Raw genomic sequence first — 12,097 nt, 5'->3', positions numbered from 1 at the left:
CCAAGAAAGAACTCACCGACTCCAATGGTGCATGCATACAACAGGATAACCCATCAGCAGCCTTGTTCTCTATCCCTGGTTTGTATACAATGTCAAAATCATATCCCAATAAGAGATTCAACCCCTTCTGATACTCCATTGTAACCTCACGCTGCTCCAATAAGAATTTCAAGCTGCGTTGATCTGTATGGACCACAAACTTTCTTCCCAACAAGTAGTGTTTCCATTTCTGAATGGATAACACAATAGCCATCAATTCTCTTTTGTAAACTGATTTAAGTTGTTCTCTTGGAGTTAAATCACTGCTAAATAAACAATCGGCCGTTTATTTTACATCAACACAACACCTAGGCCAAATCCTGAGGCATCAGTCTCAACCACAAACTGCTCAGAAAAATTCGGAAGAGCTAATACATGTGCTGATATCATTGCCTTCTTAAGTGTTTCGAATGCCAACTGAGCTCCTTCCGACCACTGGAATTTATTCTTCTTCAGCAATTCTGTCAGAGGTTTAGCCAAATTTCCGTACATTTTGACAAAACGTCTATAGTAGCCGGTTAACCCCAAAAAAACTTCTTAACTCGTTAACCATACATGGTGTGGACCACTTATTCATAGCCGCTGTCTTGCTTGGGTCAGTAAGACTCCCCGGCTTGAAATTATGTGACCTAAGTACTCCACTTAAGGTTGAGAAAATAGGCACTTATTCTTGTTAGCAAGAATTGGTTTGCAGCAAAAATTTCCAACAACACTCGTAAATGATCTGGATGCTCTGCTAAGCTGCGACTGAGACTAATATGTCATCGAAGCATACAAGCACAAACTTACGCAGAAATTTTTTGAACAGATCATTCATCAATGACTGAAATGTTGGCTGGGGCATTCGTTAAGCCAAGCGGCATAACCAGGAACTCATAGTGCCCATCATGAGTTCTAAATGCTGTTTTATCCACATGTTCAGCTTTCATGCGGATTTGATGGTATTCAGATTGTAAGTCCAATTTAGAGAAAAGCACTGCACCGTGTAACTCATTCAGTAGCTCATCAGTTAATGGAACAGGAAATTTATCAGGAACAGTGGCTCTGTGTAAAGCTCTGTAATCCACAGAAAATCTCCAGCTCGAGTCTTTCTTTTTCACCAATAATACTGGACTCGAATATGGACTTACACTCTGCCTAATCATACCAGCTTTAAGCATGTCCTGCACATCTTTTCCATTGCTTCTTTGTGCATTTGCGGGTATCAATAAGGTCTCACATTTATTGGTTCTTTTCCATTTTGCAACACAATCCCATGTTCGTGACTTCGAACTAGTGGTAACTCAGTCGGAATTGCAAAGACGGCCCCTTCAAATTCATCAAGCAATTCCTTAATCATCAGTGGAACTTCTACCACCTCCACATGAGATCATTGTTGAGTACCAAATTCCAGTGTAAATCCTTCAGTGTTCACCGATGGTTTACTCGTCAAGGATTTTAGAGATGACTTATGGGAATGCAATGATAAGTCAGCATATAACATGATCCATTCTCCTTGATGTAGAAAGGAAAACTCCTGTGTTTTCCAATCCATATGACACATCCCAAGTGTTTCTAGCCATTGAATCCCCAGAACCACATCTACCGTTCCCAACTCCAACGATATAAAATCTGCGGAGAATTCATAACCAGCTAAGGAGAAAGCCACATTATGACAAACTCTTAACCCTTTCACTTGTAAGCCATTCCCCAACAAAACATCCAAAATGGGACTCTAGGAAGTCTTGAGATGAGCCTTGTGAACAGCAGATGGTGCAATAAAGTTATGTGAAGCACCGCTGTCTAACATGACCTCCACGTTGTTTTGTCAATCTGACCATAGACTTTTGTATTTTTTAGAGATGCTAAACCCAGAAAAGCATTGAGTGATAGGTGCATCAATTCACCACCCTGCGTTTTTTCCTTCTCTATCATCAACTCAAACATGTTTTCATCTAAAACTTCTACGTCAAATCCATTCAGTACCATTAACACTTGCAGCTCCCTCTTGGAACAGCCCTTCTTGTGTCTTTTAAACCATTTCTCATCACACTTGAAACATAATCCCAAGCTATGTTTCAAATCAATTCTGCATCCGTGAATTTCTGTTTTGGTCTCAGCTGTGGTGTACCATTTTGTTGTTGATCCTTATTTTCCACTTTGTCACCAGTTAAGGTTCTTGAACGAAATGGTACTATAGCCTGTGTTTTCATGTTGGAATACTGCGTTTGACCCTTCATACGAGACGATATCTTTCTTCGTAGAATCACATACTACCGTGCAAAAGACACTATTCTCCATTTTTAAGACCGCTGCAATGTGATTAGATAGGCTTTTTAGTTCCTTCATCTTAATCACTTCTTTCATTTCTTTTGACGGACCATTGTAGAAGATATCTTCCAAGCCTTTGTCATCCACCCCAGGCACTTGCAAAGATAAATCTTCAAATTCATATATATAGTCTTTCACAAAACCAGTTTGTTTGATCGAATATAAGCGTTTTTCAGGTTCCTCTTCCAATGTTTCTACAAATCTGAGCAACATCTTATCCAGTAAATCTCTCCAACTATGAAATCTTTTTTTTCTTGCCCAAACGTACCATTTCTTCACTCTTCCAGTCAATGTTAAAGCGACTAAATCCAGTTTCGCCTCTCGTCATATCTTCCTAACTAGAAGAACTATTTGACATCCGCGATCCATATATACGGAGAAATTCTGTCGAATATTGGCATCTCAATCTTCTTCAACATACTCTCTTTATTCACAAGATCTGAGTGACCTGGCCAATAACCTAACGGAATTATTCTGGATCGTTCCTAGATTAGAGTCGTGTACCTGATTTGGTAGTTGCGACGATTCTGGAATCTCTATCGGTCGCAATCTGCCGTCTGATCTTGCCGGTAACGATGATTGTTGTTGGTTTGCAAATAGTATTCAGCTTTGCATCTAGCTCCGCCATGCGATTTTCAGCTGTAGTTATCGCATTGCATAGTCTTGTAAATCCACCATGGAGAAATTTCAATTCTTCTCTCACCAATGAAATTCCTCCATCGTCGTCTTCGCTTGATCGGTAATCGTCATCTTTGCGGCATCATCTTGTCACGACGCACCATTTTGATAGAACTTAGCTAGCTTTCACTCGATATTTCACTCTGAATTTCCTTGTATTGGTATTGAAAAGAGAATTACAAGAGGAAGTGAAGAACTGTGTATCTTATCTTTCTACAAACAACCTCATAAAGATTTTAACAGAAAGATAATCAAGCTCATGTACACACACAATCAACACATAATCCAAATCACTAAACACAATTAGCTATTTATACTAAACAGTGAAATTCTACTCTCTTCCACACGCTCGTGAGTGTTCACACTTCAATTTCTTTTCTGACTCTTCCACCTTTGCCTCTCATATACTTTCAAAGGCTTCTCACACCTATCAAAATCTCTTTCCGTAACTCTTGAATCACCCGCAGTGCGATGAGATTCTCCCATTGAAGAGCCGCAGGATACAGTCACTTTAATCTGTTTTTACAAGCACTAGAAAACACGGATTATATACGAACTTAACTTTTACGATACTCTCAAAACACTTAATTAAAAACAAAGAGAGATTGCTGGAGTTTTTAGTTTTGAAGTTTGTGTGTTTCTCGGTGAAGAAGACAACATCCCTATTTGTGTTGATGTAGAGATTTATGGATAGCTTTGATTTGAAATCAACACGCAAATCTAGGGAGGTGGGCTTCGAGATCTTCTGCAACGATCTCTCCATGAAGCTGATTATCAGGAAATTGTGAAAATAGAGGAGACCGAGTCTCACGGGAGCACAAGATCGAGCTTGATTTCTTCTTTTAACCCGACCCGACAACCCACCGGAGCTCCTACTTGAGCTAAGCCAATTCATTTCTCTTCACACACTTTGATTTAACTAAGCCCAAATGGCTTAGGTAAAAATCGGTCCAACATTTACCTATTCAGCGGTCAACATGAGCTACATCATCTCCATCTTCACATTTTAGTGAGAACTTAGGGTCACCACCTTGCAAAGCCAATATTCTATCCACGAAATCCCTGAAACTCTTTCGAATGTCGTCCTTGTCCCGTTTACCTTCTTCCGGATACCAATAGATGGAATCGTCAAAATCTAGATCATGCGGAACAGCAAATAGAGTCCTCCACATTTTGGAGAGAACACAACAGCTTCTTTAATAAGGAAAAAAGGACAAAAGTTGGACAAGAAGCTAATCTGGAAGACAATTCAATGAAGCCACACAACTCGGATTAGAGACAGACCCTTTCCCTTGTGGTACCTGAAACTATGCAATCCTTTGTAAAAAACTGGAACCAACTAGTATGAAGCAAAGTACAACACTTTCGAAAACTAGGAGCATTTCAGACAAACTAGACAAAGCTCAAAATTTGCCTTAACAAAGACCTCGGAGAGAGTTAGATCTAGTTGCCATGTTTGAGAGAGAGAATTCATAACAGTATACAAAGCCAAAAGGTCAAAACTTTAAGGCTTACAAGATCCGCAACTTCTTCACCATGCCCCATATCACAAGGTTCAGTTATGAGTCCTTTTTGCTGGTCTGCGAATTTTGAGGTTCTCTTTTGTTTATGGATGAGGCTAATGAATGGATATTTTTTTCAAGATTTCCTTTTCTCGTTTTCAGAAAACGATTAAACTTTGTATATGATCAAACTTGCTTCACCTTCACGTTACAATTTTGAAGAGAAATTAGGAAAAAAGGAAAGAAAACATACGGTAAGATCCAGTTTCCCTATTGAGAGTATATAAGACAATCTAATTGACAATATAAGAAAAAAAAAAGGTAAAGATCAAAGCTTTTAAGTTTAATCACTTCTTTGAACTCAAAAGAAAATATCATAGAGGTTGAAGATAAAAGAATCAATAATCAAACATTCAAACTGAACAAAGTTAAGGTGGTAAGATAAGCTGAACTGGATCTCAATCAAACCGAATGCAGAATGTATATCGGACCCGACAAGGACAAATGTGCATCTCTCATAAGATTCAGGCCAAACCATGAGAAGTTTTTTTGAGTAGCTTAATTCCTTTATCAAACATTTCAAAGCATCTGAACAGTAAAAAGTATCCTATATTATTGACAGAGCAGCAACCTGCTTGTTGAACGAGGTAACGAAGCAAGATTTACACATAAATAGCCACAACAACACATCTATAAACGATTTTAACAGAATCATATAAAATCAAACAAGATTTATACCCTCTTTGCTCTATAGATCCTAACTCTAGTTATTTACTTTCACCGTATATCCATATCCCAAAAACCACCACGTCACCAAGATCACAAAAATTATGTCTTTTCCAAAAACCCTATCAACTTTGATGGTAAGAGTCTTCGAAGCTTTTACCTTGTGAGAAAAACCGCGGCAAATACTCTTAACCAAAGAGTGATAAAGAACACAGAACGCTTTGCTGAACTGAAAGAGACCCAACTTCAAGTGACCAGCTTTTGTTCTTGAAACGAAGCAACCCTTTTTCTGTTGGTTTTCACAGGAAAAGGGAAAAAATTTATGTTGGGATTATCGGCAATGAAGAGAAGCAGCTTTTCTGTTGGGTTTCCCGGGAAGAGAGAGAAACTTTCTGGAAGGAAAGTCTGAGAAAAAGAAAAAGGAACTTTCTTTGTGTTGGGTTATGAGAGGAGATGAGCTGATAAACGTTTTTGGAGGGAGATTCATCCGAAAAAGGAGAAGCTTTTCCGGTGTTTGGAATGGCGGGAAGAGCGAGGCAGCACGTGGTCAGCGGCAGAAGATCTAGGAGTGCTAGCCAACGAGCTCTGGACTGTATCATTCTTGGCATCAGAGGGTCGTGGAAGAAGAAACTTGCAGCCCATCTTGACCAGACGAGGTGAGCTCATGGAGCTAGAGGACTTATTCACTCTCTTCTTCATGATCTCCTGCTTAATACTCTGAAACTCCTCTTCCAGTTCTCCGACCCGTGACCTCATTTTCTGCATATTAACTTTTAAAACCTGGTTTTGGCGCACAACGGTCACCCACCCATCTCTCTGAACTATCTGCTGTCCTGTTTCCCTGCCTGGAACGGTCAGTGCATGAGCTGTTTCGGTGTTTGCAACATTGAGACCGCTTGCAAGAGCGGTTCTGAGATGCATTTGCTCGAAGAAGAGGACTTGAAGAACAACTCTGAGCGGTAACCTATCGTTATGGGAAGCATGAGCACAAGCTTCTATGGAGAGTCTTTGATAGTCCATGATGTTGCAGAGTTGTTCCTTGTCTTTATCTGATAGCCATGGATGCTCCTGAAAAGTTCAAGATTCACATTAAATTATTGGACCTTTTGAAGAAAAACATGACAAGAACATGATCCAACCTTAAAGTAGATATCAAATGCTCTGTATAGACCATCATATAAGGGTCTTGAAGACTCTGGAAGAGCTGCTGCAAGAGACCTCATCTTATCCGGTTTAAGATTCACATCGGAAGCAACCTCTGCCATGTAGCTATCGACCAGCTTAGCCACTTTTCTCAAGGGTGCTGAAGAGGAAGGAGACATCTCTGGATCCAATGATGGAGGAGAGAAGTCAGGTAACTGTGAGGAAGATGATGATGACACAAAATGGCGGATCATTCGTTCTACGCAATCTACATTATAAAGCGTCTCTGAATCAGAATAGTTAAGAATCAGAAGATTCTCGAGCGTTGCAAGCTCCAACTGCATCCCTATCCTTCTCTCCAATTTCTGTACGCAACTCCCATCAACTCCCAAAATGAAGGCAACACGAAGGAGACCTAACAAGAACTTGCAGTATGATCTTCCTCTCTTTTCAGGTAGAAGACTTAGAATGGTTTCAAGCAGAACAATCTGATCAACAGGAGACATAGAGGAGGACGAAGACGCTGGTGCCAAACTAAAACTCACAACACTTCTTCTGCTTTTACTTCTCCCACTTGTTCCGCTCTGCCACCGTCCCAAACCAGGCAAGTACTTTCTCGCATAATACATCATAGCACCGGCTAAACTTTCAGCACGTATACCTTTTGTTTCCATCGTCTTGATGAGCCTTCTAAACAAATCTACACTTAGATAAGAGATATCTTCGTACCACCAATCCGAACCCGAGCTTCTCATTCTCGCTCCCGTGTGTATTCCGTTCCATAGAATGCTTCCACCAGGACTCTGCAATGTACCATACATCATCATGGGCCATCCAAACAAACTAGGGTCAGTACACACCATCGTGGACACAGCGTTCATGAGTTTTGGTATTGTCTGAAGCTTTTCTGCAGTCTTCAACACCGGATTTGAGCTTTGTAAGGCCAAGATACACTCTTTCCAATTGCGAAGCACGTGCTTGTGTAAAAATGTTTCGGCTTGGTAAATCAAGTTATCTTCTCCGTATTCATATGTCATCTCGAGGTACTCAGCTGCACAGTGTATGGGAACTATGTTCTTTGAGGTGAAATCTACGCGAGTCCCGTAACAGAATCTAGCAGCTATCAGGAAAGTATCTGCACCACCTGGGAACTCTTCAAGAACTGTTGTCCAAAGAGACTTCTTATTGGAGCTTTCAGAATCTTCATACATCCGTGCTAGCTTTCCACATTTTGACACCAGCGGAAACTGCAAATACACTCATAAATAAACCCTCGTCGTTCTTCTAAAAGCGTTGCTAGGTCTTTACTAAAACATCGTAAGCTTACATAACCATAAGAAAGGCAATACAAATAACTGAATAAGTAGTAGATGATCTATGTAACTTAACACGATCTAAGTAAACTAATGGGAACAAGTGAACAAGTAGACTTATCCTTTTCAGATATCCCAAAATCCTCCACGAAATGATGCCTTGACCACTTATGTTCCAGCATTGTTCCTATGATACTAATTTTCATGGTTCTTTCAAAGAGATTCACACAAATTCTCTGTCTCAACTATCAAACACATACTTACATAAAAAGAAAAAGATGATACCAAACTCAGGATGAAAGCAAAGAATCAAAGAACAAAGAAAAAGCAAGAAGCTATACCTTATGAAGATGGAACTTCACATCATCAACAACAACAGTGATATCACTTGACAGTCCTGTTTTGCAAAACCTGCAAAATTAAATATCCACCTCTCTTTAAAATAATCTAAGAACAAATTTCTAGGGGAAATTCCACCTTATGCACTATCTATTCAACGATGGAGATATGAGTAATGTATCAGGCAATCTATCTCCATTTGTTATCCAGCCCAATAATCCAAAATTCCCCATATATGACAAGCCAAATTGTGTTTAAGGCATTCTCTCTTTCTGAACATCTTTGAAATAATTTGGCAAGTGCAGAAATGAAAAAAACCTGCAAACTTTAAGGTCTTGGAGCTACCAAAACCATAAAATTGGACAATTAAATCAGTTCTAGACAAAACCCATGAACTGAAATTGTTTTCAACAAAACAAAAACATGCAGACAGAGAGATTTACCAGTCATTCCCTTCTCTGTGAAAGTCAGAGACTTTGGCTGCAGGTGACATGCCTCTGAGAGAGAAGACCCAAATTATCAAAAATGAAAATTTTCACATCTCACAGGGAAATTTAAAAGAAAGAAACCCACCAAACCCCAGAAATTTCTCCACGGAGCCAAAGAAGAGAATAATAATAAACTGAAGAGAAAAGGAACACCACTACAACTCCATCAAAACTTTCAGACAAAAAGCGAATTCTAAGAAGAAGGAAAATTAATTAATTGTTTTTCAAATCATTCAAATCAAAAGTCACAGAGAGAGAGAAGAGACGTCAAGAAGGGGCATTTTGTGGGCATTGGTGTGTGGCCCTTTACAGCTAAAATCAACCAAAGACGGAAGAAAATCCAAAACGATTTAAAAGTACAAAATTAAAATATAAATACTTTCTGTTTCACCAAAATTGAAAACAAACAGTTTCCTGATTTTAATCGAAGCTACTTGTAATTTTTTGTGCTTCTTCCTCTCTAATAATCTTCTGGAAAACTACTTCCCACCCGAAAGAGAGTAAATCAAAGAAACGATAATATCTCCCTTATTTTTTTCCTTAAAAAAGAAAAGTGAAATTACTATCATCTCAAAGAAGAGATTTTTAGAGTGAAATCAGGGAAAGTGGATGATATATCAGTTTTATAGATCCCAGGAAGAAAAGGGTTTTTTTCTCCTTTTACGTTATGTATGATTTTCAGCTGAAACTAAAATAGAAAAGCAATAAATCGGAGAGGGAATTAAGGAGACAAAGAGACAAAAGGAACTGCGAGGATGAGTTAGTGTTTCGAAGTTTCTTTTAAGGACCGAGAGAGAGACAGAGTAAAAAATATAGTCTAGAGAGGTAGAGTTATAGAGGCATAGCATGACGTAACCAACGTGGCTTTCGTTATGTTCAGAGAAATTCAGGTTTGGTCCGGAGGAATTTCAGGTCGGTTTTATTATATGTCCGGTTTATTCTCAATAGACAATAATATGTCTCAGTTTTCAATTCAGATATAGTTTGTACCTTTTGTGCCAGAGAAATAAAAAAACCAAGATTCTCACTTTGGTTACATGACACAACTGTGGATTACCTTGTCTGATTGTCATCATTGTGGGCGATGTGAATAGAGGCTATTTAGTGGGCTTATCCCATTCAAATGGACATCCAATCAGACATTTTTTTTATGAATCGTAGGTGTTTTGGGTTTTTCTCCTCCGAACCAGGAAAATCTTTAGATATTCTGATGTAAGAGTAAAATTAATCTTTTGTCCTAAAGGGGGTGTGAACCACCGGCAAGAGGAAAACCAACTCTCTTATACTACCACTAGACCATCATCACTTTGATGATACTTTCTTTTTGTCGTCAAAGGTGGTTGCATCCAAATATAAATGAAATGGAAGAAATCCGAGTGAATGGAAAAGACAAAATTAGAAAGGATGATGAATTCCACGTTCGAACATACTATAACTATAAAACAGTTTCTGAAAATCGAGATGGAAATAAAGAAAATTCGAATTTAGAATTTTTCAAAAAAAAAAAAAGAGGATCATTAAAAAAATCAATACACATGACAAATACAAGAAAAGATAAGAAGAGATTCAACTTGTGTCTGAATGGATCTGTCCAAGGTCCATACAAAATCATATAGTCCAAATAAGATATGACTTTTTGTGTCTTTTGTGCCTTTGTTGCTCAGTAATTTGTATCATGATAAAAAGGTATATATTTAGCAAATGTTTTGAGACCTTTAGCATCAAATTTTTAGTTTCGGAGGCCTCATTGTGTTTGATTTTAATTGAATGAATTAATGACTTTTTCTTTTCTTTATTGGTGGATGAGATTAGTTCTAACTCAAGCTCAATTAACTAAGAAAAGAGCTCAAAAATAAATCAAGGGTTAGACAATCCATAGCTCATCCATAGCTCCATGGCAACATCTTAAATGGAAGTTTATATACTCATTGGCATTTTCCTATTTCTCTTAACCTAATGCCGGCTCAAAATTTTTCAGGGCCTTTGGGTGTAAAAAAAGTTTTGGACTTATCTAAAAGTAAAAAAAAAAACATTTCCTATATTTGAATTTTTTTAACATTATATTTCTAACCTCTTTTATATTATATTTGTTTAGAATAATATATATACAAATATAATTATTATTTTTTGTTTGTTGTTCTTGTTTTGTATGTATGTCTGATGCAAAATGTTGACACATTAGAAAGATAAAATTGATGACATCAACTATTCAAGTTAGCATTTTAAATTATATTGGGCTTCTAAAGTATTGTGAATAAGCCTAATTCCACTAGAATCTATTCCTCTACATAGAGGAAAGTAAAACATTAGTAAAAAAAATCTATTTTTTTTATAACTATTATCATTACTTTTTATTTCTTTAATTCCTCTTACTCAATACTTTCAAAAAGTAAAAAAAAAATAATTTAGAGCAAAATTTATATATATATATATATATATATATATAATATTGAGACTAAAATATCATAGGCTTGGAACAGTTTTAACCTTGGCACAATTCCGACAGTACCATTTTTTTATTAGATTATTTTTTTGGTAAAAAATGTTAAGATTATATTACCGTTTTTCAATTTTTGACAGAATTATAAGAATAAACAAAAATTGGAAAAAACTAAAAATAACTGAAATAAATTAGAACAAAGAGAAACAACATGTAAGACTAGAAAAGACAATCCAATTATACAACCTGAAAAAGAACTAAAACAGGACTGCACGAGGAACGCATTGTGGTATGGGGTAGCAGCAGCCACGGTAATACAGAGGATGCAAGCGTTATCCGGAATGATTGGGCGTAAGCGTTTGTAGATGGCTTTTTAAGTCCGCCATCAAATCCCATGGCTCAACTGTGGTATGGGGTAGCTCTGATGCCTATAATGTTGTTGATGTTGCCACAAGATCTGTGTACCAGGCTCATCCTCAAAACCTAAAAAACATGTTGTCTACAACTTCACCACAAACAGAGGAGACTCTCTATGAGACTAACAAGCAAGCTGAAGTTCTGAACTACTAGTAGATAGAAATCAATGTATCCTACACTCGAGAACTAAAAATCTATTATATAAAGAGTGCGTTGTGTCTCACAAATTTGAAACATCTGCTCCCCTCCTTCAAATACATCAGTCTCCAAAAATTTGACATCTCACCATTTTTTTAACATGTCAATAATTAATAGGAAAAACTAATAACTACCACTCATATATCACACTACGACTCTTCTTCTTTGTTTCTTTAATTAGGTCAACATAAATTAATTTTCTATCTATGACAACAATATCTACGTCCCAAAAATGGTCACTCATGTCCCTCTCAATGATCTCTTCAGCAGATTTCTTAACTTCTTTTCTTTTTTTTTAGTCCAGTTTTCACTAAATATTGTTTTCTGGTTGGTTGTATACAAAGAAATCAAAGACCAGTGATGGATATTATCTCGACACAGAGGCAGACGACAGCGAAAGTGAATTAAACTTTAAAACATCGATTGTTGACTTTTGTTCATGAAACAAGCTTCCCTTCTGAATCTCTGTGTAGTCTCTGATTCAAATGTACATTTTGTTGTTGG

The 12,097-nt window shown here is 37.5% G+C and overlaps 1 protein-coding gene across 4 annotated transcripts; it reads right to left on the bottom strand.

Moving 5' to 3' along the window:
- Positions 1 to 3,167: 3,167 nt before the first annotated feature.
- On the bottom strand, positions 3,168 to 9,273 carry LOC18013593 (BTB/POZ domain-containing protein At3g44820). 4 transcript variants are annotated; one of them, XR_002898249.1, is made up of 6 exons: positions 8,494 to 9,273; positions 8,053 to 8,122; positions 6,395 to 7,645; positions 5,416 to 6,323; positions 4,543 to 4,730; positions 3,168 to 4,328 (listed from the first exon to the last, which is right to left on the bottom strand). XR_002898249.1 is itself a non-coding variant. In XM_024153737.1 (5 exons), exons 2-5 carry the CDS (start codon positions 8,541 to 8,543, stop codon positions 5,739 to 5,741), a joined length of 1,956 nt encoding a protein of 651 aa, XP_024009505.1. In that variant the 5' UTR covers positions 8,544 to 8,547; positions 8,624 to 9,272; the 3' UTR covers positions 5,075 to 5,738. The 4 variants fall into 4 exon arrangements, 2 of the variants coding, with proteins under 2 accessions (XP_024009505.1, XP_006419096.1); XR_002898248.1 differs by lacking the exon at positions 3,168 to 4,328 and having other exon boundaries at positions 4,391 to 4,730; XM_024153737.1 differs by lacking the exons at positions 3,168 to 4,328; positions 4,543 to 4,730 and having other exon boundaries at positions 5,075 to 6,323; positions 8,494 to 8,547; positions 8,624 to 9,272.
- Between the last annotated feature and the right edge of the window lie 2,824 nt (positions 9,274 to 12,097).

This window comes from Eutrema salsugineum, unplaced genomic scaffold, assembly GCF_000478725.1.
Source record: "Eutrema salsugineum unplaced genomic scaffold, Eutsalg1_0 scaffold_4, whole genome shotgun sequence".
Lineage (NCBI taxonomy): Eukaryota > Viridiplantae > Streptophyta > Magnoliopsida > Brassicales > Brassicaceae > Eutrema > Eutrema salsugineum.
The sequence above is the reverse complement of the archived record's forward strand: the minus strand, read 5'-3'. Positions and strand labels throughout refer to the sequence as shown.

Coding starts and splice junctions, on each gene's coding strand:
- LOC18013593 (XM_006419033.2), bottom strand. CDS start 8,543: ATGTCACCTGCAGCCAAAGTCTCTGACTTTCACAGAGAAGGGAATGAC. Junction 7,646..8,052: donor TGAAGTTCCATCTTCATAAG/GTATAGCTTCTT, acceptor GTGTATTTGCAG/TTTCCGCTGGTGTCAAAATG. Junction 6,324..6,394: donor CATTTGATATCTACTTTAAG/GTTGGATCATGT, acceptor TGAACTTTTCAG/GAGCATCCATGGCTATCAGA.